We start from the raw sequence: 27,971 nt of genomic DNA on the forward strand, positions 1-27,971 counted from the left end.
GGACATCTAATGTGTTTTATTAGTGATGGAGTTTATTAGAGACAAAAGGAAAACTTTTTATATATTTCTGATATAAAGATCTACATCATGGGTGTAGCTAGGTGTGGGCTTTTTGGGGGGGTTCAAACCCCCCCCCCCTTTTTCAGAAATGAAATCTCCCCGCAGGGCGGGGAGTGGAACTTTGTGACTGATTTTTCGCTTTGATTTTGTTTATTGTTGATGAGATTTTAATATTAAGCCATCACTTGCCCCAGTGCAGCCAAGGTTTTGAGCTTAAAATCCCCTTTTCATGGGGTTTTGCGATTAAACCCACCACTTATATAAAACAAAAAATAAAATAATGCAAACGAAAATCTCCTAAAACCCTCCCCGAAAAAAATCATGGCTACGCCCATGATCTACCTAAAAGTATTTCTTGTTCTACTGACATGAGAAATTATAAGAGAATTAAATAAAATATTCGCTATTTTTTAATTTATTTTCCATTTATTTATTTCAATATTTCAAATGTTTGTGACGCACGTTATATTTGCTACTGGTCAACTATGTGAAACTTTAATTAATAGAAGCAAGTTTTTGTCTTTCTCAGCTTTCTAATGTCCCACACATGTTACCTCTGTTTGTGTGTGTGTGTCATCTTGATGTGTGCGTGTGTAACTCTCGTGTGTATGTGTGAATGTTGCTCTCTTCTACTCCTTCCCCCCCTCCCTATTTAATCCACTCTTTGGTTAATTCAAGGCTAAAACTTTTTTTTTTTAAAGAAATGAAGGCGACTGTCGCCATGGCGGACGGGTCTTGGTCGCCCCTAAGTCAGTCGTGTCGCTACAGAATGCCATGGGGTGACTCTATGAAACTGTCCTGCGCGATTAGAAGGCGGCATCTAAACGATTTAGTCTTGTGACGCCATAGGGGGTGCTGGGGATGGGATGCGTGAAATGTAAGGCTGGAGGATGGGGGGGGGGAGGCATTTAAATGTAGACAACTTTCTTTCTTACATAAAAGAAGGTAAAAAAAAACAACCAACAACTAGATGAGAGCTTCAGTGGGAGAAGAGGGTCACACAGACCGCGGGGTAGATTCGAACTGGCGCCAGACGAGACTGTTTCTGAGTGAAGCTGAGCAGCCGATAGGCGAGACACAAGGTAGAGGGGGCTAGCAAGGTAGGAAGGAGGCATGTGAGACTAAGGCGCTAGGGGCCTGCGCCACAGGGAATAAATTGGTAAAGCAGCGCAGAGAATTGATGAAGTTTGATCTTTGAAAAGAGAGGGGAGGGAGAGAGGGAGAGAGAGAGGGAGGGAGAGAGAGACAGAGAGGGAGAGAGAGAGGGAGGGAGAGAGAGACAGAGAGGGAGAGAGAGGGGGAGGGAGAGGGGGAGGGAGAGAGAGAGGGAGGGGGGAAAGCTCAATGGACTTATGCCAGGATTAAGTATGCCAGTGACATGAAGGATGTATCTCCCAGGGTGTTGGTGTGACACACTTTTCTCTTCACCACAACGCCTCTCGAACTCGAATCTAGTACCAACGTTACGAGACAGAGATCAAAGTTACCTAGATGTATTGATAGCTTGAGAACCCTCGCTTCTCTATTAACACCTTGTAATTAATTGTCAAGGCTGAAAGTGTTAACTAGAGAGATTTACTTTCAAGCTTAAAAGTGTTACGTTCAACTCGTGTACCTTTAACAGGCAACTAATGGTAGTGGGCATTACCTCAGTGGGCATTACTTTAATGGGCATTACTTCAGTGGACATTACTCGAGAGACAAAATATAGACGTGAAGTGACACAACTGACAGGAGTACTTTTTTTTTCTAACCTATCTGCACACACAAAAAGTTTCGATTGAAAAAAGATTTATGAGGCAGGTCAAGTGTTGGTGTGTATGTGGTACAGGAGGAATGAGACGATAATGTGGTCAGTCGTCTGCACTTTACCAGCCCCAAAAAAGTTTCAACCTTTTACTAAAGCTAAATAAATGCAAAACTTCAACCACTGGGCTACTGCACCACTCGGTAGCCTAACCTATAGGCATATGAACCACTCGGCCTTTGAGCTACTCAAGCTATTAGTTATCAAACTGTCAAGCACCTCAACCACTTGGTCAAACATTCGGCCAACCACTTGGCCACTCTACCACTTGCCTCTCAAACACTCAGCAACTCAATCACTAGCAGACTCAACCATTTGGCTACTCAACCACCGGTCTCTCAACCACTCGCATTCAATCGCTTAACCATTCATCCCATTGGTCTCTCAACCATTTGGCCACTCAACCACATTGCCTCTCAACCACTGGTCTCTCAACTACTCGGACTCAATCAATTAGCGTTCAACCCATTGGTCTCTCAACCACTTGACCACTCAACCACTTGACCACTCAACCACTTGACCACTCAACCACTTGACCATTTAACCACTCTGCCACTCTCGATTTTTGAAGATGACTTCCATGTCTCGCATGCGTACGTCGCCATAAGGAAGGAAGAATGAGTCGAATTCGTGTATTTTCGTCTCAATACCAATACCAAAAGCTCGGGTTATCCAAATATGATGTAACCTTTTGAGAGTGGCCCCTGCCTCGGCATGCTAAAACAAGCTGCCTATGAACTGTTTGAAAACAGTTTCTTGACATAATTCTTTGAGGAGACAGTATTGTTCTATTTGGACTTACCCTGGACCTAAACTAATTCGACGCTCAGTGTTGGTCGTTATGTGAACCTAAAAAAAATTGGACGCTCAATGGGTTGTTCTCAGACATGTTCTTCTAAGTAGCATCTTAGTAGCGGTGACTTTAGGTCTCAAATTAGTTTTTCTCAAAGTATTAGTTTCAGCAAAAAAAAAAATGTGATGGGCCCAAAACTAAAAAGAAACGTGATCTGCACAAAATAAAGAGTTTAAAAAGGCAATAAATCCATTTATATCCCTTTTCGTACAGAGGGCTGTATACACTTCCGACTCGCAATCTTTAGTAACACTAGTAACAGCCTTACTAGATCTAGATCTTAATGTTAACAATCACCGATGGAAAGCAAACACTTTCCATTCTCTAAAGCAATTATGGTCAAACATTTTCTGCCAGGCTGGACTGGATACCATAAAAAATTCAACTCATTTTTGTTTTCGTAGTTTTTGACAATTACATGCCGGTTTCCTTCGATATGGACTACGATCTACACTGCTAGTAGGAATCGCGTCATCATTTGCAGATATGGCCAGCGGGCCAAAAGTTAGGAATCGCTGACTGAGTCTAAATTACTCTAAAACCAAACGCTCTGGGATAGATAGAGTACTTATGTCATATAAAAGTTACATCTACTATATAGATAGAAACAGACCTGCTATAATTAGATCTAGATCTTGATTTAGTTCTAGGTTGTTTTTTTTTTTAACAATTAGATCTAGATCTAGAGTAAACCTAAATATTTTTTTCCATAGTTATTTGTTTATGATCACTTGCTAATATCCGGACCTTGTCTACACTTTGTGTTTATCTTCTAAAAAAGTAACTTCCGAACAGAATAATTGTTTCCTGAAAAAGGAATGAATTTTTTGTTGTCTTTTGAAGCATTTTCCTAATGATACTATCGAATCTATCAGATGATGTCTGGGAAAACCCGATGGTGCGGCGCCACAGGACGTGTAGTTTCAATCAAGACATTGAACGCCATGACGTATTCTGTTGACGACCTTGGATACGGTACACCCTGGATACCGCAACATTACATGAAGAAGGGTTGTCGTCCCGAAAAAAAAACCATTCTCCGCCGCTCCTGAACGGCTAAAGTATGAGAGAGATCGTACATATTCAGTGCGGGCAGTGCGGGAACCAGGTACGTACCAAAAGCAGTAGATAAAAAGGTGTTTTTAAGGGTAAAAAATGTCCATCTTGAAGAAAGAATGGGTGGGTTAAAATGGTGGATAGTCCAGATCTAGATTAGACCTAGATGATCTAGGTCAAAGAAACTATGTCGATTGTACTAATTGTAGACTAGATCTAGATCTAACAATAGGCCAACCCAATCTAGATCTTGATCTAGACACTAGATTTACGTGTTGGTAGCTCTAGTCTGGATGTATAACTAAAACCAAGTAGATCTACATCATCTAGCAACCATGTAGAATCTAGAGTTAGCTAGAATTTAGTGAACACTTTTAGATTTATTACCTTTACTTATCCCTTAGTCTGTTGGATCGTTGGGGCATCATGTAAAATTTGTCGACCGTCTTTCTCCATCTTTTTCTTTCTGTCTTTAGCGTTAGTTAGATCTACTCTAGAACCTATAAAAAGTCTTTCAATGGCAGGCCCGTCCATTCCTTTATTCTTATCTAGATCTATAAGATCTGAAAACGTTAAAATTGTGTAGATTCTAATTCTAGATCTATTCTCACCAAGATTTAGATCTACATTCTATTCAAAATCTATAATAGATATAGATCTAGATCTATTCTAGATTATAGACGTTTGCTACTCTAAAGATAAGACTCTAGATCTACGACTCTAAATAGATCTAATCTAGAATAAAACTCCTGTTCATAATGAAATATTAGATTTAGATTTTAAAGAAAGTTTTATGGAGATCTTTATAGATCAATAACTATATTCTATTCTTATATACACTAGAATCTACATCTAATGAATTGCTTTAGATTGAGAAACCTATTCACGACTTATGTTCATAACATTTTTGGGTTTGCCTGTGTTTGAATAGCACGCATAAAACCAAGCGGTGCGGTCTACGGAAGTGACGATCAAGTCTTGTAACGTGGGAAAACTAGATCTAGAAAGTTGATCTTGAATCTAGATTATTCACATTATTTAACATAGCCTTAGATCTAGAATTATTTAGATTACATAGCCTTAGATCTAGAATTATTTAGATTAATACTTGACCTACAAATCTATAATCTAGTCTAAATATAAAAACATGTCTATTATATTAGTAAAATTAGACCTAGGTCTAGATTTCTAATCTGGACGTAGGTCACATATCACATAGGCCTAGGCCCCAGATCTAGATTTAGAGTCTAGATCTAGATCTTAATGTGACCTTTCTTATACTATATTAAGTCAATATAGATCTACAATAAGGTATATTTGTATTGTACCGTAAGTAAAAGAATAAGCATTGAATAGTCAATTAGTTTAAATCTAGAGGAACTCTTTTTGACTAAGCTGCAAATGCTATGTGTGCTCTGAGATTGTGTGAGATTATCATCATCTCATTGGAAATAGTTCAGTGTCTATTTAACACTCACTCTGGTGAATATGGTGTGCATAGGAATTTGGGAAACAACACGAGGCGTTTCCTCACTTGTCAAATTATTGTCACCCGCTTCCTTTTCCGGTTTAATCCTATTAACATGCATTATTAGTGGTTCAATCTACAGCGTATCTCTTTACCTATTTTCTTTTTACTAGAGTTTAGTTTTTATGGACACAAAGCAAGAAGTAATTTTTGTTCATTCCAATAATTTTGAACCAGGGCCAAAAAAAAAAAAACAAACAAAAACAACAACAATTTGAACACTGTTTAGTAGTACATAAGTCAAAGTAGGGCAATGGCTTCCTCCCCCTCCATCACTCACCCTGGTTTCATGGAGAAGTCGTAGCAATCTGTGAAATGATGAATGAGTCTTGCAGACGTTATCTCCACTCATTGTCCTGTCCTTAACCTCGTCTTGACAAATGGCTGTGATTGGTCCAGATAGTCAGCTGATTGTAATCAATTTAAATACCCTCGCTCACCCACTCTCTATAGCGATTCCCCCTTATCTGCAGTTTTTGTGCTAAAGATAGAAATGGCCTCTCAAGATATGTTGACTCCCTTGCTGACATTTCTAACGGTCATTACTTATCAAATTAGTCTTTAATTGCCAGTGAATCTTTGCCTTGTATCTTGCTGGCTGATAAATTATTGTTGCTCGTACACGGGCGACATTGACGTGTCGTACCCCCCCCCTCCCCACGTCTCTTGAATTTAAGCACGCTTCCACCATATCGACTTAATATGAGGTAACAATACTCTCACTGTATCTATAGCACACTCATAAATATAGTTCAACGTGGAAGCAAGATAAAAACAATGTATAGGTGTATAACTGCATTTTGCCCGCTATTGCAGCACTTGAAAATAGGAATAAGACAGAAACAAATCACGTACAAGAAGTGGTCATAGGGGTGGTGAATAGGGGTGATATTGTTTCTTCTAAAGCTGATTGCATATTTTAATGTGCTGTATTTTTTAAACTAATTTTACTTCCAACATTATTATTTGTTAACATGCTGCAAAACTTTTCTTTATTTTGCCCCATGTTAATATTGCTTCCTATTGACATGGAACATTTTGTTAAACTTTTTGATTCTTTTCAGTTGAAGTTCAGATGGACTAAAGAACAATTTTTAAAAAAAAATTAAATTAAAATAGAAGTCATCCTAAATGATTTTTTGTGTCAGAAATTATTAATATTCTGATAGGGACTTAAGTTTACAGTCTGGGTTGTTCGGGCGTGCGTGTCTGAGTAAAGAATAACTTTATTTTCCGCTTGCCCAGTCTGTATGTTTATGAGATCGACAGGCTTGTATTGTTTTCTTTTCAGATAGGTGCCAAATTTTGGGAGGTTCTGTCAGACGAACATGGCATTGACCCAACAGGCACATATCATGGGGATTCAGACCTGCAACTTGAGCGAATCAATGTCTACTTCAATGAGGCTACTGGAGGCAAATACGTCCCCAGGGCAGTGCTGGTGGACCTCGAGCCTGGTACAATGGACAGTGTCAGATCAGGACCTTTCGGACAGGTAGAGCTCTTCAGCTAGAGTTGTTTTGGAAGGATAGTCTTCGTGGCACATATGATCCTAATTAAAATGTAACAATTAGGGAAAGTAGTCATCTTTTAAAAGTATAATGCCCCGCTTTATAAAAGACAAGATTTAGTGACTCTTCCCTTTTCTCAAGATAGGAACTTCTAGGTTAACTAGAACTAGCCACCAACAACTTCTAGATTAACTAGCCACAAACAACTTCTAGGTTAACTAGCCACAAACAACTTCTAGGTTAACTAGCCACCAACAACTTCTAGATTAACTAGCCATAAACAACTTCTAGGTTAACTAGCCACAAACAACTTCTAGGTTAACTAGCCACAAACAACTTCTAGGTTAACTAGCCACGAAAAAGAGTGGCAGTCCATCAATGATATCTTTTCTCTCTCTATAGTTCGTCCATCGTGGTTCGATGATGGCAACATTTGTCATCCAGTGGGCATAGGGCTTTGAACTAGGGTTTTGTGCCTCCTCAAGTGGCTGGTGTTCTTTTTTCTAAAGCGTAATTCAATAGCAAACATATATTTGTAATGTAAAAGTAGCGATCGATTATGTTGAAAATGAAGTGACAACAGAGCGAAGCCACACTGTGTACAAATCCACTATGAACCTTTCATCTCCTTCTCAATGTGTTCACATTTCCAAAGGGATAAAGAAAACTGAACTCTGACTTTATTTTTTCAACATTTTTAGTTAGGACTTGAGCTCGAAATTTTCATCTCCAATATTTCCAATGAAAAAGTGAAATTAAAGTTTTGGACTAGCTATTATATGCTCATGCCTTTGACATTAACAAACGTTTTTTTTTTTTAATTGTATATAATTTTTTCTTTTAGATAGTTCTTTTTAGAATAGAATAGTACAAAATAAGTGGTCACATTATATCTGTATTGCCTTTATTTCTGCAAACACTCTTCTCCCAGCTGAGAAATTCCATTAAAAACAATCTTCTCCCAGCTGAGAAATTCCTTTAAAGTGAAACGTTTGAAGAGACACCACGTGATGGTGTAAACTCAAACACTGAGTGAGTAGTGTGATAAGGGAACAGGAGTCCTAGGTCCTTAACATTGTCTGATTTGTTTCAATGTGTTCTCCATTAAATGTCGACATTTCTAGACAGTGACATGTGGACATTTCTAGACTGAGACATGTGGACATTCTTTCAGAGATGATTATTACGTCCTAGCGGCCTTGACAAAATCTCCTACATGACTTTATAGAATGATAACTGTCGCGGTTTGAAGTCCGGCATTTTTGTCTCCAAGTGGTCAAACTGTATTGGTCAAACTGTATTGGTCAAACTGTATTGGTCAAACTGTATTGGTCAAGCTGTATTGGTCAAACTGTATTGCTCAAACTGTATTGCTCAAACTGTAATGGTCAAACTGTATTGCTCAAACTGTATTGCTCAAACTGTATTGCTCAAACTGTATTGCTCAAACTGGTATTGAACTGAATCTATTGCCATTACGTCTACAGATCTATCGCCCGGACAACTTCGTCTTTGGTCAATCTGGAGCCGGCAACAACTGGGCCAAGGGTCATTACACAGAAGGAGCGGAACTGTGTGATTCAGTTTTAGACATCATCAGAAAAGAAGCCGAGAGCTGCGACTGTCTGCAAGGATTCCAACTCACTCAGTCTTTAGGAGGGGGCTCTGGTTCCGGTAAGTTTTTATACTCTTTATTTTGCAATAATTTAACTCTAAACTTTGGTTTTTGTATGGGGTAAAATTAGCTTCGGAAATATCCGTATGATATCGCATTTTGATGTGTACATAGGTCCAGTAAACTATATATATAAATATATAACAGTTTGTGCATGTTTTGGTATTAACTCTTGAAATACTGCTGTTTAGCATTGGATCAATTAACCCAACTAGTATAAAATATACTGTCTGTTTTTATGCAGCCACATTGAAGCATCTAGTTAGCTATTGCTCTCATGGATAAAGACAAAAATCTATAATGAAATTAAAGAAATTTGTGAAAGATTTGGAGCTACAATCAATTTGATTGGTTTCAATGGGTTAAAGTTAGGGCCTCACCACACCACGTGTTTACTCAATGCGTAGGACACATTGTGATGCTATACAGTCTGGGGTCAGGTCCAAAAAGTATATCACGACATCATTTCTAGGGTGTGCAACTAGTGACATATGGAGTTTTATGATCTAGCATTTGTTTGTTTGTATGTTTGTTTCTGTCTTTCAAGTCTGTGAGTACAGAATCTCCCCCCCCCCCCTTTCCGCCATCAACATTCTTCAAATATGTTCCAATAAACTTAAATGCTAGCTATTTTTGTTGAACCAGCATTGTGAGCAAATTACTCGCTTTTATTGATTTTTACTCTAATGTAAAATCCCACTGTTTATGACATTTATTTAAATATTATTGCAAACCTCTAGTGACGCTACTGGTCCCTACAGTTCTTTGTATGTCCCTACAGTTCTTTGTATGTCCCTACAGTTATTTGTATGTCCCTACAGTTCTTTGTATGTCCCTACAGTTATTTGTATGTCCCTACAGTTCTTTGTATGTCCCTACAGTTATTTGTATGTCCCTACAGTTCTTTGTATGTCCCTACAGTTCTTTGTATGTCCCTACAGTTATTTGTATGTCGCTACAGTTATTTGTATGTCCCTACAGTTATTTGTATGCATGGGCGTAGCCAGGGGGGGTTCTTGGGGTTCAAACCCCCCCCGAAATGAAATCCCCCCCCGCAGGGGGGGGGGAACGGAATTAAGTGACCGATTTTTGCTTTCATTTTGTTCATTTTAGGTGAGATTTTAATACTAAATCATCACTTACCACAGCACAGCCGAGGGGGTTTTGAGTTAAAAACCCTGTACCAGGGGGTTTTGAGTTTAAACCCCCCTACCAGGGGGTTTTGAGATTTTAAAAAACTCTATCAGGGGGTTTTGAGATACAAATCCCTCTACCAGGGGGGTTTTGAGTTTAAAACCCCCTACCAGGGGCTTTGAGTTTAAAACCCCCTACAGGGGGTTTTGAGTTTTAAACCCCCTACCAGAGGTTTTTGCAGTTAAATCCCCCTCTTCTATAAAACAAAACAAAAAAAAATGCAAACAGCAATCCCCAAATTCCAACAGCACAATTAAGGAAGAGTTAGGGTTAAAACCCTCTCCAAAATTTACGATAAACCCCTCTTCAATATAAAAAAGCAAATTACTCATTCAAAATTTTATGAGAGTAGCCAAAGGGTTTTGAGTTTAACCCCCCCCCCCCTCCAGTTGGGGTTTGAAGCTAAAAAGTACCTCTTCAATATAAAAAAAAAAAAAGCAAATTACACACTATAAAATCTATGAGCGTAGTCAAAGGGGTTTTGAGTTTAAATCCCCTCCTCCAGATGGCTTTTTCTTTAAAGTTAAAAACCCCTCCAGATGGTTTTGAGTTTAAAATTCCCCTACAGAGCGTTTAGAGTTGAAAACCTCTCTCTTCAATATTATTTTAAAGCAAAAAACAGTCACCAAATTCTATGATCGTAGCTAAATGGGGTTTTGAATTAAAAAAAAAAACTCCAGAGAGATTTTTTAGTTTAACCCCTCAACAGATGATTTGACGAAAAAACTTTCCTTTTCGATATAAAATCTAAAGCAAAATACAGGCATGTAATAATTGTAATTCCAAAAGCGTAGTCAAGAAAGGTTACACATTTCTACCAGTGGCTTGGGCTCCATTAATAAAGTGTGAATAGTCTTCTGCCGAAATTGAAAAACATTAAATGTGGCTCAACAAAGATGGCTAAGACAGATTTTAGGAGTCAGTCATAGAGATCGGGTCTAAATCAAAGAAATCATATGCCGAACTGGGAGTCGAATCCTTAGTAAGGTTGTGACAGAGCGTCGCATGAGGTTTTGCGGGACATGTTCTCCGACAAAATGAATTACGCAAAATAAGAGTTGCGGAAACAGCTTTCCGGAAAATGCGCCGAACGGCGCGAGAGGGTCTAAGTCAGTAAGAATAGCACATTAGCTTTTTGAAATAAAACTTTTTAATAGCAAGATAATGCACTGTAGATACCTCAGAATATGCATTTTGTTGGCTTTCAATACCAGAAATAGTGCTCGGCGGCGGGGCTTCGCCCCGCGCTGGGGGAGCGCTGCGAGCTCCACCAGACCCCCTTGCTAGCAAGGGCGGGCAGTCTACAATAAACAATAAACGTCTTCCGAAAGGGTCAGAATGTAATAAAGATTAATTATGTACACACACACACACATATAATTTTTTTCCGCGGGGGGGGGGGGGGGCATCCCCCCCAAAACCCCTCCCGAAAAAAAAATCCTGGCTACGCCCATGTTTGTATGTCCCTACAGTTCTTTGTATGTTCTACAGGTATGGGGACGCTTGTTATTAGCAAAGTCAGAGAGGAATATCCAGATCGTATCATGAGCACTTACTCCATCGTACCCTCGCCAAAAGTCTCTGACGTCGTAGTGGAGCCATACAACGCGACCTTGTCAGTGCATCAGGTCAGACTTTTTGGTGGACTGCTCGCCACTGGTGGCACGCTGTTTGTGTCACTTGGTGTCTAGCTAAACGTTTTAAGTGCTTGGTCATGTCAGTGTTTTGACTGGACACGTAGAGACACGTGCTGAATTTTGTGTGTGTCTGTGTGTGTGTGTCTGTGTGTGTACTTGGTGATTTTGACACAATGGACGAGTTCAGTTTGGTAAACAACATTAAAGGTCACTTTGACAATGTGTATGTGGTCACTTTGACCATATGTATGAGGTCACTGTAACCATTTGTATGAAGTTATGTACACAGACAAGAAGCTCAGTTTTTGATTAAGTGCATACATTCAGCTTACAAACAATGCATGAAGTCAGCTAGCAACCAGTGCATGAAGTAAGGTAACAACCAGTGCATGAAGTCAGGTAACAACCAGTGCATGAAGTCAGGTAACAACCAGTGCATGAAGTAAGGTAACAACCAGTGCATGAAGTAAGCTAACAACCAATAGATGCAGTCAGCTAACAACCAGAGCATTAAGTCAGCTAACAACCAATGGATGCAGTCAGCTAACAACCAGTGCATTAAGTCAGCTAACAACTAGAGCATAAAGTCAGCTAACAACCAATGGATGCAGTTAGCTAACAACCAGAGCATTAAGTCAGCTAACAACCAGAGCATTAAGTCAGCTAACAACCAGAGCATTAAGTCAGCTAACAACCAGAGCATTAAGTCAGCTAACAACCAGAGCATTAAGTCAGCTAACAACCAGAGCATTAAGTCAGCTAACAACCAGAGCATTAAGTCAGCTAACAACCAGAGCATTAAGTCAGCTAACAACTAGAGCATTAAGTCAGCTAACAACCAATGGATGCAGTCAGCTAACAACCAGAGCATTAAGTCAGCTAACAACTAGAGCATTAAGTCAGCTAACAACCAATGGATGCAGTCAGCTAACAACCAGAGCATTAAGTCAGCTAACAACTAGAGCATTAAGTCAGCTAACAACCAATGGATGCAGTCAGCTAACAACCAGAGCATTAAGTCAGCTAACAACTAGAGCATTAAGTCAGCTAACAACCAATGGATGCAGTCAGCTAACAACCAATGGATGCAGTCAGCTAACAACCAGAGCATTAAGTCAGCTAACAACCAGAGCATTAAGTCAGCTAACAACCAGAGCATTAAGTCAGCTAACAACCAGAGCATTAAGTCAGCTAACAACTAGAGCATTAAGTCAGCTAACAACCAGAGCATTAAGTCAGCTAACAACCAATGGATGCAGTCAGCTAACAACCAATGGATGCAGTCAGCTAACAACCAGAGCATTAAGTCAGCTAACAACCAGAGCATTAAGTCAGCTAACAACTAGAGCATTAAGTCAGCTAACAACCAGAGCATTAAGTCAGCTAACAACCAATGGATGCAGTCAGCTAACAACCAATGGATGCAGTCAGCTAACAACCAGAGCATTAAGTCAGCTAACAACCAGAGCATTAAGTCAGCTAACAACTAGAGCATTAAGTCAGCTAACAACCAATGGATACAGTCAGCTAACATGTGCATGAAGTCTTTTTAACGATGTCATTATCATAGTTTATGCATGAGATGAATGTGACGCTATAACTATTACAGTGTTAGTGGATACGTTTATAAAACTGTGCATCATTAGTGCGAGACTTTGAATATAGATAGTATGATACCGAGATATGTTTTTATCTCCATCACACCAAACGGTCCAAACTTTGTTGTTGTTGTTTTCATTCGATAATTTGATTCTTTGAGACTAATGTTTGTGCAATACAAAAATCTGACCACTGAGCATTGCTAGTGAATATAATGTTAGGGTCTTATAGCATAAGTTACACTGACATATATAGTTCGTCCATCGTGGTTCGATGATGACCACTTTGTCATCCAGGGGGCTGAGGGCTTTGCAATGAGGTTTTATGCCTCCTCATTTGGCTGCCTATGTGAGCCCGGAATGTTCGGCCGCACACTCGGCAGGTTATTCCAGCTGGAGCTAGTGTCATTGGCCTTGCTTTTCTTCTCTGGCGTTTTTCTTCTGCCAGCATTGTTCTCTTTTCCTCAGCAACCTGTGCTCCAGTTTTCACAGGGCGACGCCATGATGCTCTGTCATGTGCCTCCCAGGTGCTGAACGCCTTCAGAGAAGCTTTGAGGGTGACATATAAACCAGATATAACAATACCTTTTTAATTATGCTCTTCATAACAATGAAAGCTTAGTTGCTTAAGTCTTCAACAGTCTGCTAAATCATGCCAGTGGAAATGTTATTACATGGAAGTTTGCTTGTTTGGACGAAATGTTTATGTATCGGGTAATGTTTAAATTGTAAAAAAAATAATTTGGCAAGTGGTGTGTTAGAAAATATGCTAATTAGCAGCTCGTTTAGCTGCCCCCTTACCACTCCTCTCCCGAAGATCACACCACCACAGTCCTTCCCCGCCCCGTCTCAAAAAGGTGACAATTTTTTTCTCTAATTGACTTTTAAGTGAATGCTTCTTAGAGCTAAAAGTTTGTCGGATACTTGATTTTAAATTGTAATCAACTGCGGCGCGTGCAATGGAACAAGGGTAGAGTTTAAGTCATAAAAAAATGATTACTTTTATTAATTTAAGTAATTATAAACAGGGTAGAGTTTAAGTCATGCAAAATGATGACTTTTATGTAAAGTAATTATAAATTGCTCTTTCAAACAATTTAGGCAACTTGTTTTAATAGTTCCATTATTACTTTACTAAACTGGCACAGTTAAAGTAGATTTGCAATCTTGACGCAATCTTCTATATAAATGCTTTCTGTGTACTTGGGTCCTCATCCTTTTCTAGACCTGACCCCCAACTTAACTACCACAATTGAACAATACATTAGTTTTAGTAAAAGATGCGCCATACAGTTTTCTGTCATGTAGACACACACACACCTGGACTTGTATCATTTAAATATAAAAGGCTATCGACCAGACTTTGCTTACGTCTTCAATCTGTTCTCGTCCTTAGCTCGTTGAGAATACGGATATGACGTATACTATCGACAACGAGGCTCTCTACGACATTTGCTTTCGAACTCTGAAGCTAACCACGCCCACCTATGGCGATTTAAATCACCTGATCTCGGCCACCTTGTCCGGCACTACAACATGTCTCCGGTTCCCTGGTCAACTGAACTCTGACCTCAGGAAACTGTGCGTCAACATGGTGCCGTTTCCACGTCTGCACTTCTTTATTCCAGGATTCGCGCCTCTAACATCACGTGGGTCTCAGCAGGTAAGAGGTGTAAAGGTTGTTTCACACCATTGTGACGTCATGTTCTATTAATACCATTGTGACATAGTCATGTTCTATTAACAGCATTGTGACATAGTCATGTTCTATTAATGACGTCTGAAGTCAGTATATTCTACAATAAAATAGCAACATGACCTTTTAATCGAAACCTTTGATGCAACTTAGTTTTGGACGAAGACAAAAGTTTGTAACCAGACAGACAGAACATAAAACATCAAGAATATTTACACGCTTGTTACTTAGTCCATTAAAATTGGAAACTACATAGAGTGCAAATTAATAAACATTTGGAACAGACGTTTCTTAAGTTGAGACATAAGCTTCTATATAGATCCCTTGAGATCTTAGAAGGCAACTCTCCTAAAAGAGTTCAGTGCTTTTTAAAGTATGTTATTGGTGGCTAGAGAAATTAATATTACATTTACTAAGACATTCAAAAATAGAATCTGTATATATATATATATATAATTTTAGTAAGAAATAGTCTCAATTTATTTATTGTTTTTATTTTCAATGATTTTAGTTCTTGATAATTATAATGTAAAGTTTTTAATTATTTTTTTTTAAGAAAACAAATAAATAAGCGCCATTAGCAATAAACTCTAACTGACACTAATTCTACAGTGAACTAAGATAAAATAGACCAGAAAGTATGTGGACATAGAAAGTACGCTGTTTTTGAAGTCATTTTTTAAATCGTTAAAAATAGAACAACACGTTAAGACTCTGTACTTTTCAACCTCCTCCTCAAATTGTAGACCTATCTGTTCCACAGTACCGAGCCATCACAGTGCCAGAACTGACCCAGCAAATGTTTGACGCCAAGAACATGATGGCCGCCTGTGATCCAAGACACGGCCGCTACCTGACAGTTGCGTGTATCTTTAGAGGACGTATGTCCATGAAAGGTGAACATTATTTGTTTTGCATTGTTGCCACTAGTAGTGTTGCTAGGGAACGGCGTCTCAAAATATTTTGTCTTCCTATCTCAAACGATAGTTTTTCATCCAGACATGTTGATCAAGTCTCGGCCCATCTCATGAAACCTTAAATCTCTACATCTAATATTTTTTGCTTGATTACAGCCGTCTTGACCTACTTTAATAAAGGGTCAATCTTTGGCTCTCTTGGCCGATTGTAGTTGAGACTATTGATTATCGTTTAGGACTTACTTTCCTTTAGGACCAATATTTTGCTGACTTGACCTTAATTTAAGGCCAATGTTTTGCTCTAATTACCTACTTTAGTTTAAGGCCAATGTTTTGCTCTAATGACCTACTTTAGTTTAAGGCCAATGTTTGGCTGTTTTGACCTACTTTAGTTTAGGGCCAATATTTGGCTGTTTTGACCTACGTTAGTTTAGGGCCAATATTTGGCTGTTTTGACCTACTTTAGTTTAGGGCCAATGTTTGGCTGCTTTGACCTACTTTAGTTTAGGGCCAATGTTTGGCTGTTTTGACCTACGTTAGTTTAGGACCAATGTTTGGCTGTTTTGACCTACTTTAGTTTAGGGCCAATGTTTGGCTGCTTTGACCTACTTTAGTTTAGGGCCAATGTTTCCTCTTCAGAGGTGGATGAACAAATGCTGAATGTCCAGAACAAAAACTCTTCCTATTTTGTGGAATGGATCCCAAGCAATGTGAAAACTGCTGTTTGTGACATCCCTCCCAGAGGTTTGAAGCTCGCATCTACATTCGTTGGTAACACAACCGCCATTCAGGAACTCTTCAAAAGAGTAGCCGAACAATTTACAGGTTAGTTTAGTTTTTTTTATGTTTAAATGTCATGGTTGCTAGGAAATGTCTAGGAATTAAGAATTTGGAAACGTGGTTGCCATGGAGTGTAAATGGGATGAGATAGAGGGCAGGAAAAAACACATTATGAATAGCAAATGTGACATATTGTTTTGTTACCTTGTATAGCCTTAGAATTTTTAATGTCTGTCTTTATAGGATGGTTGTCTTTATAGAATGTTTGTCTTTATAGGCAGTTCCCATCATTCCCCTTGCATGGAGGCTCTCAGCAGAACTTCAGCGTGTTGCTGAAACTCACTTTCCTGAACTACACTAAAGAGAGAACAAGAAAGTGTGTGTGGGGGGGAGGGGTATAGTTAATTGCTCATAAATATAGCTATGTTTCTGACCAGGTAATGAAATACTATGAGAGTGATAAGAGGTGGGACTTGTCAGTGAAGAAGTCTCTTACTCAGATCCATACACAAGTTACTCTAGTCTATAGACTACTGTCTTTTAATGTCTGAAGTAGATTGAATACATGGGCGTAAACATGATTTTTTTTTGGGTTGGGGGGGGGGGAGCGTAAAAATGTTACATTAAAAAAAATCTATGGTTCGTAAGTTATCATGAGTAAAGCAGGCCATACATAAATTCATCAGCTTCATAAAGAAGGAATTTTGTACAAATATATTTATTTTTCTGCTCTTTGCAGCCATGTTCCGACGCAAAGCCTTCTTGCACTGGTACACAGGGGAGGGCATGGACGAGATGGAGTTCACTGAGGCTGAGTCCAACATGAACGACCTAGTCTCGGAGTATCAGCAGTATCAGGACGCCACGGCGGAGGAAGCAGGAGAGGCAGAGGAAGAAGAGGAGGAGGAAACGGCCTAAATGTTGGGGGGTGGGTGGGGGGTGCTCTGGGTAATTATGGGACAGAATTAAGTTACATCCTGTTGTCTTTATTGAAACATATAAGTTCAAGTCTAGCCTCGACACCAACTATAGAATGAACCAAATCTTTTCTCGCCCCGTCCTCTCAAGCATCTTAAAAGTCATTTTCTTTGGCCAAAGTTCATCTGATAGAAAACTATAAATATATTTGTATTGTAAAAGGCAGTTCAATTTTTTTTTTATGTTTGATTCCTGATTACCAGACGCTCCTGATGAAATGGAACTTTTGGCTGCGAAATGCAACTTTGAATGTTTTACAAATGTATGGTTACATACATAAGCAGCAAAGAGAATTCTGTGTTGATAAAATTACCACCAAAAGGTCTCTATGCATTTACCTTTTTCAAAAAAATGTTCAAACGTCGATTATTTTATATTGAAAGTGTTTTTTTTTCCATCGATATAATTGTATTTTGTAAATATCTTGATTTTCTTTGGCTTTGTCAAGAGATTAAGTCATCAAAGTCCAGTATATTGGTCACATGTTTACATAGAAATATACAAGTTGAATATGCATCTACATTTAGAAAATGTCCACATCTACATTTAGGAGATGTCCACATCAGCTTACAGAAATGTCCACTCGTTTTGGAAAAACAAAATAGGCAATAAAATTTTGATGTAACATTTATTATCTATACGTAAATAAAATAAATAGTCTATTTTAACTTTCTTTTCTTTGCAGTATGTTATTGTTCATTTGTTAGATCTAAACCAGATCTTCAAAGTCAAAATGTAAACAATTAGCAGATGACTAGCTTAGATCAGTCTTTTGTCAAGTCTTTGGTCAAGTTAGTGTTGGAGATTTTCCTATTACAAGTGAAAACATTAATCTGCAACTTGTTCACATTCGGATTTTTTCAGTCTCTGGGCAATAAAATAGTCAAATAAAAATGGATTAAAAAGATATGGAAGCGATATTTAAAAAATCTAAATACATAAGAAAATTAAATGATGGAGATTCTGAAATAAAGTAAATAATGTCATGTACGGTGTAATCAAGTATTTTATGCTAATCCAATGATGCCCTACATACGACCCGCGGGCCCGCCGAAACGCCTGCACAAAGTGTAGAAAATCCCACTTTCATTAAAAAAAAAGGTTTTAAAAATGTAAGAAGTACACTTTCGGCAGATAGTTTTTTGACTTCGACACATGAAAATACAAAATATAGTCTATTGATTTCATTATTTAAGAAAACTAAACTTCAAATTTGTGTTTCTTAGATAAATTCGTTCCTTATATCTGCAAATTTAGAATTCCTGACGAACATTCTTTCACTAGACATTACGCGAAATGTTACAAATCTCTCTATTCCTAGGTCTAAAACATTATTTCAACTCTGAGATGATAGAACTTCTCTTCGCAAAGATAGTTTTATACTTAAACACATGAACATACTATTTATAGTCCATTCATTTCATATTTGACTCAAATTAACATTCAAATTTTGTTTTTCTACAGCATTTGTACACGAGTGCAACTCTATTCTTAATAACGCGTGAATTCAGGTCAATTCGCTATTTTTGGCTCCATTCATAATATTTTTTTTATTCATGAATTTATGCATTCGCTTTATTTATAACATTATTATTTTCTTTAATTGTTTCTACATCAGAGGTCTTGCTGTAACAGTCATTCTTCTACATCAGCAATACGCATGTTAGGACCCGCGGGCAGCTGGTAATATCTGTCTACTATATATATATATATAAAGGTTTGGGTTCTTCCGTTGCGGATAAGAATCCGTTTCCGTGTTCCAGTCTATATAGGTCTGTGGTTATAATTAAACTTGGTCTCGAAGTCTTAAAATTCTATATCTTAAAGACTTGTACGTCAGGGGGTATTTCCGCATATAGATTGATTAAAAGTTAATAATTAAATACATTTTGCGCACCGTCTTTTTAGTCTGTCATTTTATTTGATATCTATCATATTCATAAGTCACTAAAGTCAATGTAATTTTCTTCCAAATAGTCATAGCCTTTATAAAGGGGGATGGTCTTTAAATCTCATCTATGCCTTCAAACCAGCTTCCTCCAGGCGTCACGGTTCTGGGCGAGTATCTCCTTGTCTTGCCCAACTGCTGGCTATCTGCATCCAAATCTCGGCGCACTGAGCCGTCCCCTCTTTCCTTAAACTTAGTTGTTCTTTGTTTCGTCTAAATTAGGACCGAGGTCTTGCTGTAACAGTCATTCTTCATGGCTGGCTGTAAACCTGTTCGGTGAATAGATAGTTCTGTAAATCTCGAAACTCTATTATGGAAATAAACGATAGAGACAAACAATGGTAATCTGGAGCAGTGATGTTCAACCCTCGAACCGCGGGCCCCACCCGGCCCCTAGAGACCACAGTGGCTCGACGTAATTGGAGGCGGCCATCTTTATGTCATGTGGTCCATAACATAGTAATTTGATTGGTCCCTAGGTGGAAAATGTTTGTGGATCACTGACTACTGGTTAAGTGTGAACAAAAGACTTGCCTAGGGTTGACGTGGACTGGGTCAATACTGAGAGAAATGCGCCTGACAGAAATCGCTGACGTCTGCTGACTGTTTATACTTTTTACAAATCGAAATGTTTTCACAAATTCCTTCGATCGAAATTGAGTAGACACAAGATGACGTCATTATGAACATGTTGAATGTCAGCTAACCCTACAATTGATGTATTTATTGAAAGTATGGAGTGTTGTTCATTTGGCCTTTGAGCCACACAGCTAGTCAGTGACTCACCACTATCCTCCCAGTGTCAGATGCCACATCGGACAAGGCAAACTTCTTACCGACACGCGCCCCGGCTCCCTGGTAAATAAAAGCTGACTCTGAAGCCGTCCGGGGAGTTTTTCTCCCGGATTTGGACCTGGCTGTAAATTTGACCTGACGGGGTCGTGTCCACAAAGTAATCTGGTCATCCCTAGCAGACGACACGGGCGAGGCAGGAGGTAACGCTTTCCTAAATCAGGTTGGCCTCGAATTCGCGTTGAAGAGATCGGGGGAAGGGGTGGCAAGAATTAAGATGGCATTTCACGCGCCGCAACTGTCATGTGATAAGTGACGATGGAGTCGAGTGGGGCGCCCTGGTGAGTTGAAACCAAAGCCGATTGAGCAGGGGGGCTCCAAATCTCGATTTTCATTTGCTTGATTGAAGTGTTTTGCCGAAAGCACGTGAACTAAAGTATTTAGTAGTGACTGTAACCACGTGAACTAAAGTATTTAGTAGTGACTGTAACCACGTGAACTAAAGTATTGAGTAGTGACTGTAACCACGTGAACTAAAGTATTGAGTAGTGACTGTAACCACGAGAACTAAAGTATTGAGTAGTGACTGTAACCACGAGAACTAAAGTATTGAGTAGTGACTGTAACCACGAGAACTAAAGTATTGAGTAGTGACTGTAACCACGAGAACTAAAGTATTTAGTAGTGACTGTAACCACGAGAACTAAAGTATTGAGTAGTGACTGTAACCACGAGAACTAAAGTATTTAGTAGTGACTGTAACCACGAGAACTAAAGTATTGAGTAGTGACTGTAACCACGAGAACTAAAGTATTTAGTAGTGACTGTAACCACGAGAACTAAAGTATTTAGTAGTGACTGTAACCACGTGAACTAAAGTATTTAGTAGTGACTGTAACCACGAGAACTAAAGTATTGAGTAGTTACTGTAACCACGTGAACTAAAGTATTGAGTAGTGACTGTAACCACGAGAACTAAAGTATTTAGTAGTGACTGTAACCACGTGAACTAAAGTATTTAGTAGTGACTGTAACCACGTGAACTAAAGTATTGAGTAGTGACTGTAACCACGAGAACTAAAGTATTTAGTAGTGACTATAACCACGAGAACTAAAGTATTTAGTAGTGACTGTAACCACGAGAACTAAAGTATTTAGTAGTGACTGTAACCACGTGAACTAAAGTATTGAGTAGTGACTGTAACCACGTGAACTAAAGTATTGAGTAGTGACTGTAACCACGAGAACTAAAGTATTGAGTAGTGACTGTAACCACGAGAACTAAAGTATTGAGTAGTGACTGTAACCACGAGAACTAAAGTATTTAGTAGTGACTGTAACCACGAGAACTAAAGTATTGAGTAGTGACTGTAACCACGAGAACTAAAGTATTTAGTAGTGACTGTAACCACGAGAACTAAAGTATTTAGTAGTGACTGTAACCACGTGAACTAAAGTATTTAGTAGTGACTGTAACCACGAGAACTAAAGTATTGAGTAGTTACTGTAACCACGTGAACTAAAGTATTGAGTAGTGACTGTAACCACGAGAACTAAAGTATTTAGTAGTGACTGTAACCACGTGAACTAAAGTATTTAGTAGTGACTGTAACCACGTGAACTAAAGTATTGAGTAGTGACTGTAACCACGAGAACTAAAGTATTTAGTAGTGACTATAACCACGAGAACTAAAGTATTTAGTAGTGACTGTAACCACGAGAACTAAAGTATTTAGTAGTGACTGTAACCACGTGAACTAAAGTATTGAGTAGTGACTGTAACCACGTGAACTAAAGTATTGAGTAGTGACTGTAACCACGAGAACTAAAGTATTGAGTAGTGACTGTAACCACGAGAACTAAAGTATTGAGTAGTGACTGTAACCACGAGAACTAAAGTATTTAGTAGTGACTGTAACCACGAGAACTAAAGTATTTAGTAGTGACTGTAACCACGAGAACTAAAGTATTTAGTAGTGACTGTAACCACGAGAACTAAAGTATTTAGTAGTGACTGTAACCACGAGAACTAAAGTATTTAGTAGTGACTGTAACCACGAGAACTAAAGTATTGAGTAGTGACTGTAACCACGAGAACAAGATATACTAATAGGACTTTAAACCTGTTTCTGAAATAGAACTATGGCCAGTATGTTGAGAAGAAAGAGACTAGTTGATTACCTTGACCTATCCCTTAGTCTGTAGGACCGTTGGGGCACCATGCAAGACTCGTCGATCGTCCTTCTCCATTCCTCTCTGTCTTTTGCCTTAGTTAGAACCTCTTTCAATGGTAACTACTTGACAGATGACAAAGAAAATGCACGGGATTATGTGTATGATGAGATGTTCCTACATGAGGAAGAAACTGTAAATAGATAGATTATTGGTGTATCCGGTTTATTTAGTTTAAAAGACATTTGATAATTTGTTAGCACTTATTAGCACCGCAGAATCCAATGTTCTTAGCACTTCCGGTTACAGCACAAACTACTTTCAATAGGAAGGAAAGATTACACTTTCATTCTGTGACTTACAAACTTTGTTTTTAAAAAGTAGTCACCGTTTGAATAGATATTCAAGTATCTCGAGTTTTACCCATGTGGCGAAGATTTGTTCTCTATTATGTACATCATATACCTTGAAATTGTAAAGAAAATCGTTAGAGTCGTTTTCGAAATTATCTATACATATGTATATATATATATATATATTAGTTACAACACGTCTCTAACGATTTTCTTTAAAATACATACATACAAAGATTGCTCGGATTAGATTATAGGATTTGATACAAAAAAAAACAACAACTGTGTATTGAGACATTGTTCAAAGTATGAGTCATTTCTTCTTTATTGCTTCTTCTTATATAATACAGACGTTACTTCAAAAAAGAAGATGATTACGTCCTACGCGTCATGCATTCAGTCATGCATATTAACCAATGACTTAAATTCTGACAAGTCACTGGTTTTCTGGCTAGCTCAGGCAATCCATTCCATGCTCTTATAGCACTAGAGAAGAAGGAGCATTTGTACAAATTTGTCCTAGCATATGGGATGAGGAATGTGCCTAGTGCAGTCTGTATGTCCGCCTGTTATGTTTAGATCTCAAAGCTTTATATCACTCTATAAAGTGTTCCGTATCTATTGACCACCCAATATACCATTGTATGCATTAGGGCATGAATGTGTACGAGTAAACCCACAGGGGCGACCCACGAGTTTGAGTATAACCTTGTGTGTGAGAAAGATGTTTAATTTTCTTTCATCTGTATTTAGTTGGCAACTATGACTTTCAGTTAAGCATACTCGACACTGACATTGTTTAGTTAATCGTAAAAATCTCCAATTGGAAAATAAGATCTTAGGAATTATAAGGCTTTGAGATGTGTTACATAAAACCGTCATTTTTTAATCGACAATTAAAGACTCCTAAAAGTGCAGGTATACAAATGTGGCGGGGTTGAAACAAAAAAGAAAGAAGAAAAAACGAATCAAAATGAAGAGAAAAAATAAATACGATGAAAATATAGAAGCAAAACTAAATAAATAAGTAAAAACAGATGAAAGAAAATAAAACATCTGTCTCACACACAACGTTACACTTAAACTCGTGGGTCGCCCCTGTGGGTTTACTCGTACACATTCATCTCCTAATGCATACAATGGTATATTGGATGGACAATAGATACGGAACACTTTATAGAGTGATATAAAGCTTTGAGATCTAAACATAACAGGCGGACAGACAGACTGCACGAAAACAAAAGCGGTTAGAAATTCAGGATAAAGAGAGGAGAGGGGGAGGTAGGGACGGGAGAGGGAGAGAAAAAAGGAATACAACAGCAAATGAGAAGAAGAGACGGGGAGACACTGAGAGAGAGAGAGAGAGTGAAAAAGTGAAAGAAAAAAAAGAGATTGACAGAGAGAAAGAGAGAAAGGGTAAAAGAGAGAGTGAGTGAGAGAGAGAGACAAAGTGAAAGAATGAGAGAGAATGTGGGAATAAGAGATGCTATCAGAAAAAGACATCAAAACTCCACTAAGAGAGAACTAAAAGAAAGCTACACTGAGAGTGAACCGATGCATGACTAAGAGGAAGTAGAAGACTATCAACAGACCAGCAGAACTTATCCCAGATGTGTGTCCAAACAATGTACTCTTTCTCACTGTACATTGATCAGACACTCAAACACAAACACATTAATAACACTCCATATAATGAACAGTAATTGTTTTTCTATAATTAGTCTGTCCTCCTGGTATGCGGGCCAGCAACAATGACAGTGAAATATTTCCCTCCAGACTGGCCAATAGGTTTTGAAACACCTGTTCCATTGGTAGAACAGCATTTTTTTAAATAGCTAAAACATGGTCAATGGGGCACTAGTGTTAGGCACCCACTTATTTAAAAAAGTTCTATACTGAATACTAGAGGGAGAGAGAGAGAGAGAGAGAGAAAGAAAAGAGAGAGAGAGAGAGAGAGAGATTCTGTCTTGCACAAATGTTTTCATTGCTGTCTATTTGGAGAGTGAACAACAAAATGCAGGGCATCTTTCAAGTTGAAACGTTTTCACAAAAAGGGATGTTTATATCTGGCATAATGTTCATATCTGGCACAATGTTCATATCTGGCATAATGTTCATATCTGGCATAATGTTCATATCTACTAGGATGTTCATATCCGGTGCTATTTTCATATCCATCGTGATGTTGTGACTATTTTATTAGAATGAAGAAAAAATAAATAGGTTCTCTTAGTTTAAATTTTGTAACCAACGGACAAGTCACTAAATAATAAATAGTAATAAAATAAAAAATAACTTCATTCTGATTTCCTGTTGATCCACTACAGCCCATCCAATCACATGCCCATTGATCTGACGTAGATCCAGGAACCTTCCGATACACTCAAACCAACAATACAAACACTAGCACTTCAAATGTCTTTGACCTCCAGATGGTTGTATAATATATTTGTGTCTGCTGCAATGGCTGAGTCAGCTGTCCAAGTCACGTCGGCTTAGTTGTTTGGTGACATTTGTCACTGGCAAGCAATGAAACGAAATGTGACCAAAAAATCGATTAGAATTCCTGAATGAAATCACAACAATTGGACCTTTGATCTTTTTGTTTGTGAGGTTAGGAAACACCCTGAGAACCTGGATTCAATCCATGAACATTCCTTTTAAACACAACAATACACAAGAATCAACAAGATAATAGGAGCATCAAAGGAACAATTTTATAGCCAGGTTTTTTATCATGTTGTTTCTTGAAATTTATTTTTTTTTTTGATGGTATCGGCCAGGAAGTCGTTGAGAAAGCTGCTGGGCTCCTACATACAATATGCCATCTCTTAAAGTGCAATGAAAAATCAAAATGACTAGGAGAGAGTGACTGGGTCATCCAGACAGACAACAAGCCAGCACTACAAGACTGAGATACTACCAACAACATTCAACCAACTCAACAAATACATAAACAGGCAACCAGTAAAACCCGAATAAACCAGAAGTCTTAAAACCATTGACGCAAACAGTTCCTACAAGCTCTTGAGTAATTTAGAATTAACTTGTTTGGTTACTGAAGACCAAAGAAGATTTGACAGAATTTATCAAATGAACATTAAAAACGAATCGATTATAGAAGTTACTGGAAAGAAAAAAAAAAAGCTTATCAAAAATAGTTCCTAGTTCCCAAGCAGACAGGAAAACAGGCAGACAACGAAGAGCCAAACAATTTGTTTTCTATGCTTTAAAAACAAACTCAATGCATAAAAAAACAAGTTGTGGTATGTCATGGTATGTCATGGTATGTCATGGATCGAATAGTTTCTAATGTAATTTTTACAAATTTGTTTTTAATTTTAATTGTCCATTTCTACGTAAGGTATTCGTTTGAGACGTGAATTGTTTGTTATTATATTAGTTCTGATGCAATTGGTCAGTGCATGGGCGTAGCCAGCAAGGATTTTTTCGGGGGGAGGGGGGTTTTAAGGAATTTTGTGTGTGTGTGTGTGCCTATACATAAATATTTATATTAGTGCGTGTGTATACGTAATTCATCTTCATTATATTCTGATCCTTCATTCTTTCGAACTTTTTTGGTAGCCTAGAATTAGCTCTTCCTTTAGTTAGTAGGATGGCAATAGTCACCCCGCCCTTCCCAGCTTGGGGGTCATAATTTCCGGTATTTGAAACTCAAAACAATGCATATTCTATTAAGAAATTGTAGGTCAATACCAAATCTGCTATTCACTATACTTTATTACTGGAGGCCAGCGACTGGTAGCTATAGTTTTTCTTAAATGCTTTTATTGGAGGGGGGAGGGAAACCGCAAAACCCAAATGGGCTACGCTTATGAAATTAAGTAATTGTAGCTTTGCTTTTTCCTTTTGTTTGAAACCCACGTTGGCTACGATTATGGAATTTTCATTGAAAGAGGTTCTATCCAAGGAAAAAGAGGAACAGAGAAAGACGGTTGGCAAATCTTGTGTTGTGCCCCAACGCCCAACAGACTAAAAGATGGGTGAATGAGAATAATTGTATTGACCAAGCTTATAATAGCTCTTCTGTCCGTCGGAACAATCTTTGACACTTTATTTCCCGCCCCCTCCTCCTCCTTCCCGTTCTCGGATCAAGATCAAACGTTTCACAGTCATCTAGTGGCGATGACAAAACATGTGAATCAATTTAAAAAATTAACCAATTAGTTAATCAGTTAGTCTTAATTAATTCATTTTGTTTTGTATAGACAATAGACTAAGCCAAGGGGAGAGAATTATTATAATAATGAGAGATACGGCAGCTATTAAACTATGCACTTCCCCCAAAGCGAAGTTCTACCATCAACCACAGTCTGCGACCCGCGACAATAATCACGCACAGTTCACTCAAGATAAGCAAGTTGTTGTTTTTAAAAGTATTTTTACAAAGTTTATGTCAACTCACTCTGTCTGTCTGTCTGGTCAAACGTTTGAACTCGTTATCTCTCCGAAACCCAATCCCGGATCAAGTTGAAATGTTGCACAATTATTTCTTTGACCTGACAACACAAAAATCAATAAAACAAATTCACTGATTACTAAATCAACTATTGGTAATAATTATTTTGTTTGGTATTTCGTACAAGTGAAAAAAATTGTACTATACTGATGTGGTGGTATTGGTTGAATTAGTTCCCCTTATACTTTACTTTCAAGTTAGAAACTAAGAATAGATAACTGTAAAACCTTCTATTTTCATAAGCACTTTTCTAGTACAGTGGTTGATCTAATACTCGGAGGAGGCTTAAGTAGGTTTGAGCCCTCGAGTTCCAATCCTGGTCATCAACTTATTTATTATTAGAAAAGCGATCATTTTACTATTCACACAGAATCTATTCTTTGTAGCCTACCTTTTCCCAACTGGCCCCGATAAGCGACATGACCATAGCGTATTGAAAAAGCTAAAATCATGAAATTCCGCTAAACTAAAACAATTGGTAAATATATTTCTAATTGCACAGATTTATTATTGTTGGTCTCTATCTATTACAAATGTAATGACATGACTGATACAAACTGATTGATACACATAACACTTACAATTACACCTTTTTTTTTTACATTTTTCGTGTGTACATTGAACTTGTGTACACTAGAAACAGAAACAACCAAACAAATAGAGCGATGAGTTCATCTCTAGGGGACTTTGAAGGAACAGAATGAAAGTCAACAAAATATAAAAAGGGTTAGGTCGTTGTGCCTGCAGGAGAGAGACCCTTGTTGAGAATGATTTATTTTGTAAACATGCCTGATAGATACTTGAAGGAATAATATACTAATGAAAATGTAGAGTTCAAAGAGCATATAAAACTTAACCCTTTGATTAGAGTTACCCAGTGAGTTTAGATTGGACTGAAAGAGTTGGACAGAAATGTTTTGGTCAGAATGGTGAAAC

At 38.1% G+C, this 27,971-nt stretch overlaps 1 protein-coding gene and 1 long non-coding RNA gene across 3 annotated transcripts in view; one reads left to right on the top strand and one right to left on the bottom strand.

The window, feature by feature from the left end:
- Window positions 1-3,541, bottom strand: part of LOC106060122 (uncharacterized) — a 35,455-nt gene extending 31,914 nt beyond the window's left edge. The window contains exon 1 of one of the 2 annotated variants that reach the window (XR_008778529.1): window positions 3,334-3,541. This is a non-coding gene — a long non-coding RNA (uncharacterized LOC106060122). The remainder of the gene's footprint in view (window positions 1-3,333) is intronic. The other variant, XR_008778527.1, reaches the window with a different exon arrangement.
- Window positions 3,542-3,666: 125 nt separating this feature from the next.
- On the top strand, window positions 3,667-17,958 carry LOC106079348 (tubulin beta-4B chain-like). The gene is made up of 8 exons (XM_013240506.2): window positions 3,667-3,828; window positions 6,596-6,799; window positions 8,303-8,489; window positions 11,176-11,312; window positions 14,316-14,582; window positions 15,379-15,511; window positions 16,172-16,357; window positions 17,052-17,958. The coding sequence occupies exons 1-8, from the start codon at window positions 3,784-3,786 to the stop codon at window positions 17,228-17,230; spliced, it is 1,338 nt and encodes a 445-aa protein (XP_013095960.1). The 5' UTR covers window positions 3,667-3,783; the 3' UTR covers window positions 17,231-17,958.
- The last annotated feature ends 10,013 nt before the right edge of the window (window positions 17,959-27,971 follow it).

The sequence above is a fragment of the Biomphalaria glabrata genome, chromosome 6, assembly GCF_947242115.1.
Source record: "Biomphalaria glabrata chromosome 6, xgBioGlab47.1, whole genome shotgun sequence".
Classification (NCBI taxonomy): domain Eukaryota; kingdom Metazoa; phylum Mollusca; class Gastropoda; family Planorbidae; genus Biomphalaria; species Biomphalaria glabrata.

Bases quoted from the DNA above. Each gene is read 5' to 3' on its own strand.
- LOC106079348 (XM_013240506.2), top strand. From the start codon at position 3,784: ATGAGAGAGATCGTACATATTCAGTGCGGGCAGTGCGGGAACCAG. The intron at 11,313-14,315 runs GTCAGACTTTTT...TCTCGTCCTTAG, and splicing joins CGACCTTGTCAGTGCATCAG to CTCGTTGAGAATACGGATAT. The intron at 16,358-17,051 runs GTTAGTTTAGTT...TGCTCTTTGCAG, and splicing joins AGTAGCCGAACAATTTACAG to CCATGTTCCGACGCAAAGCC.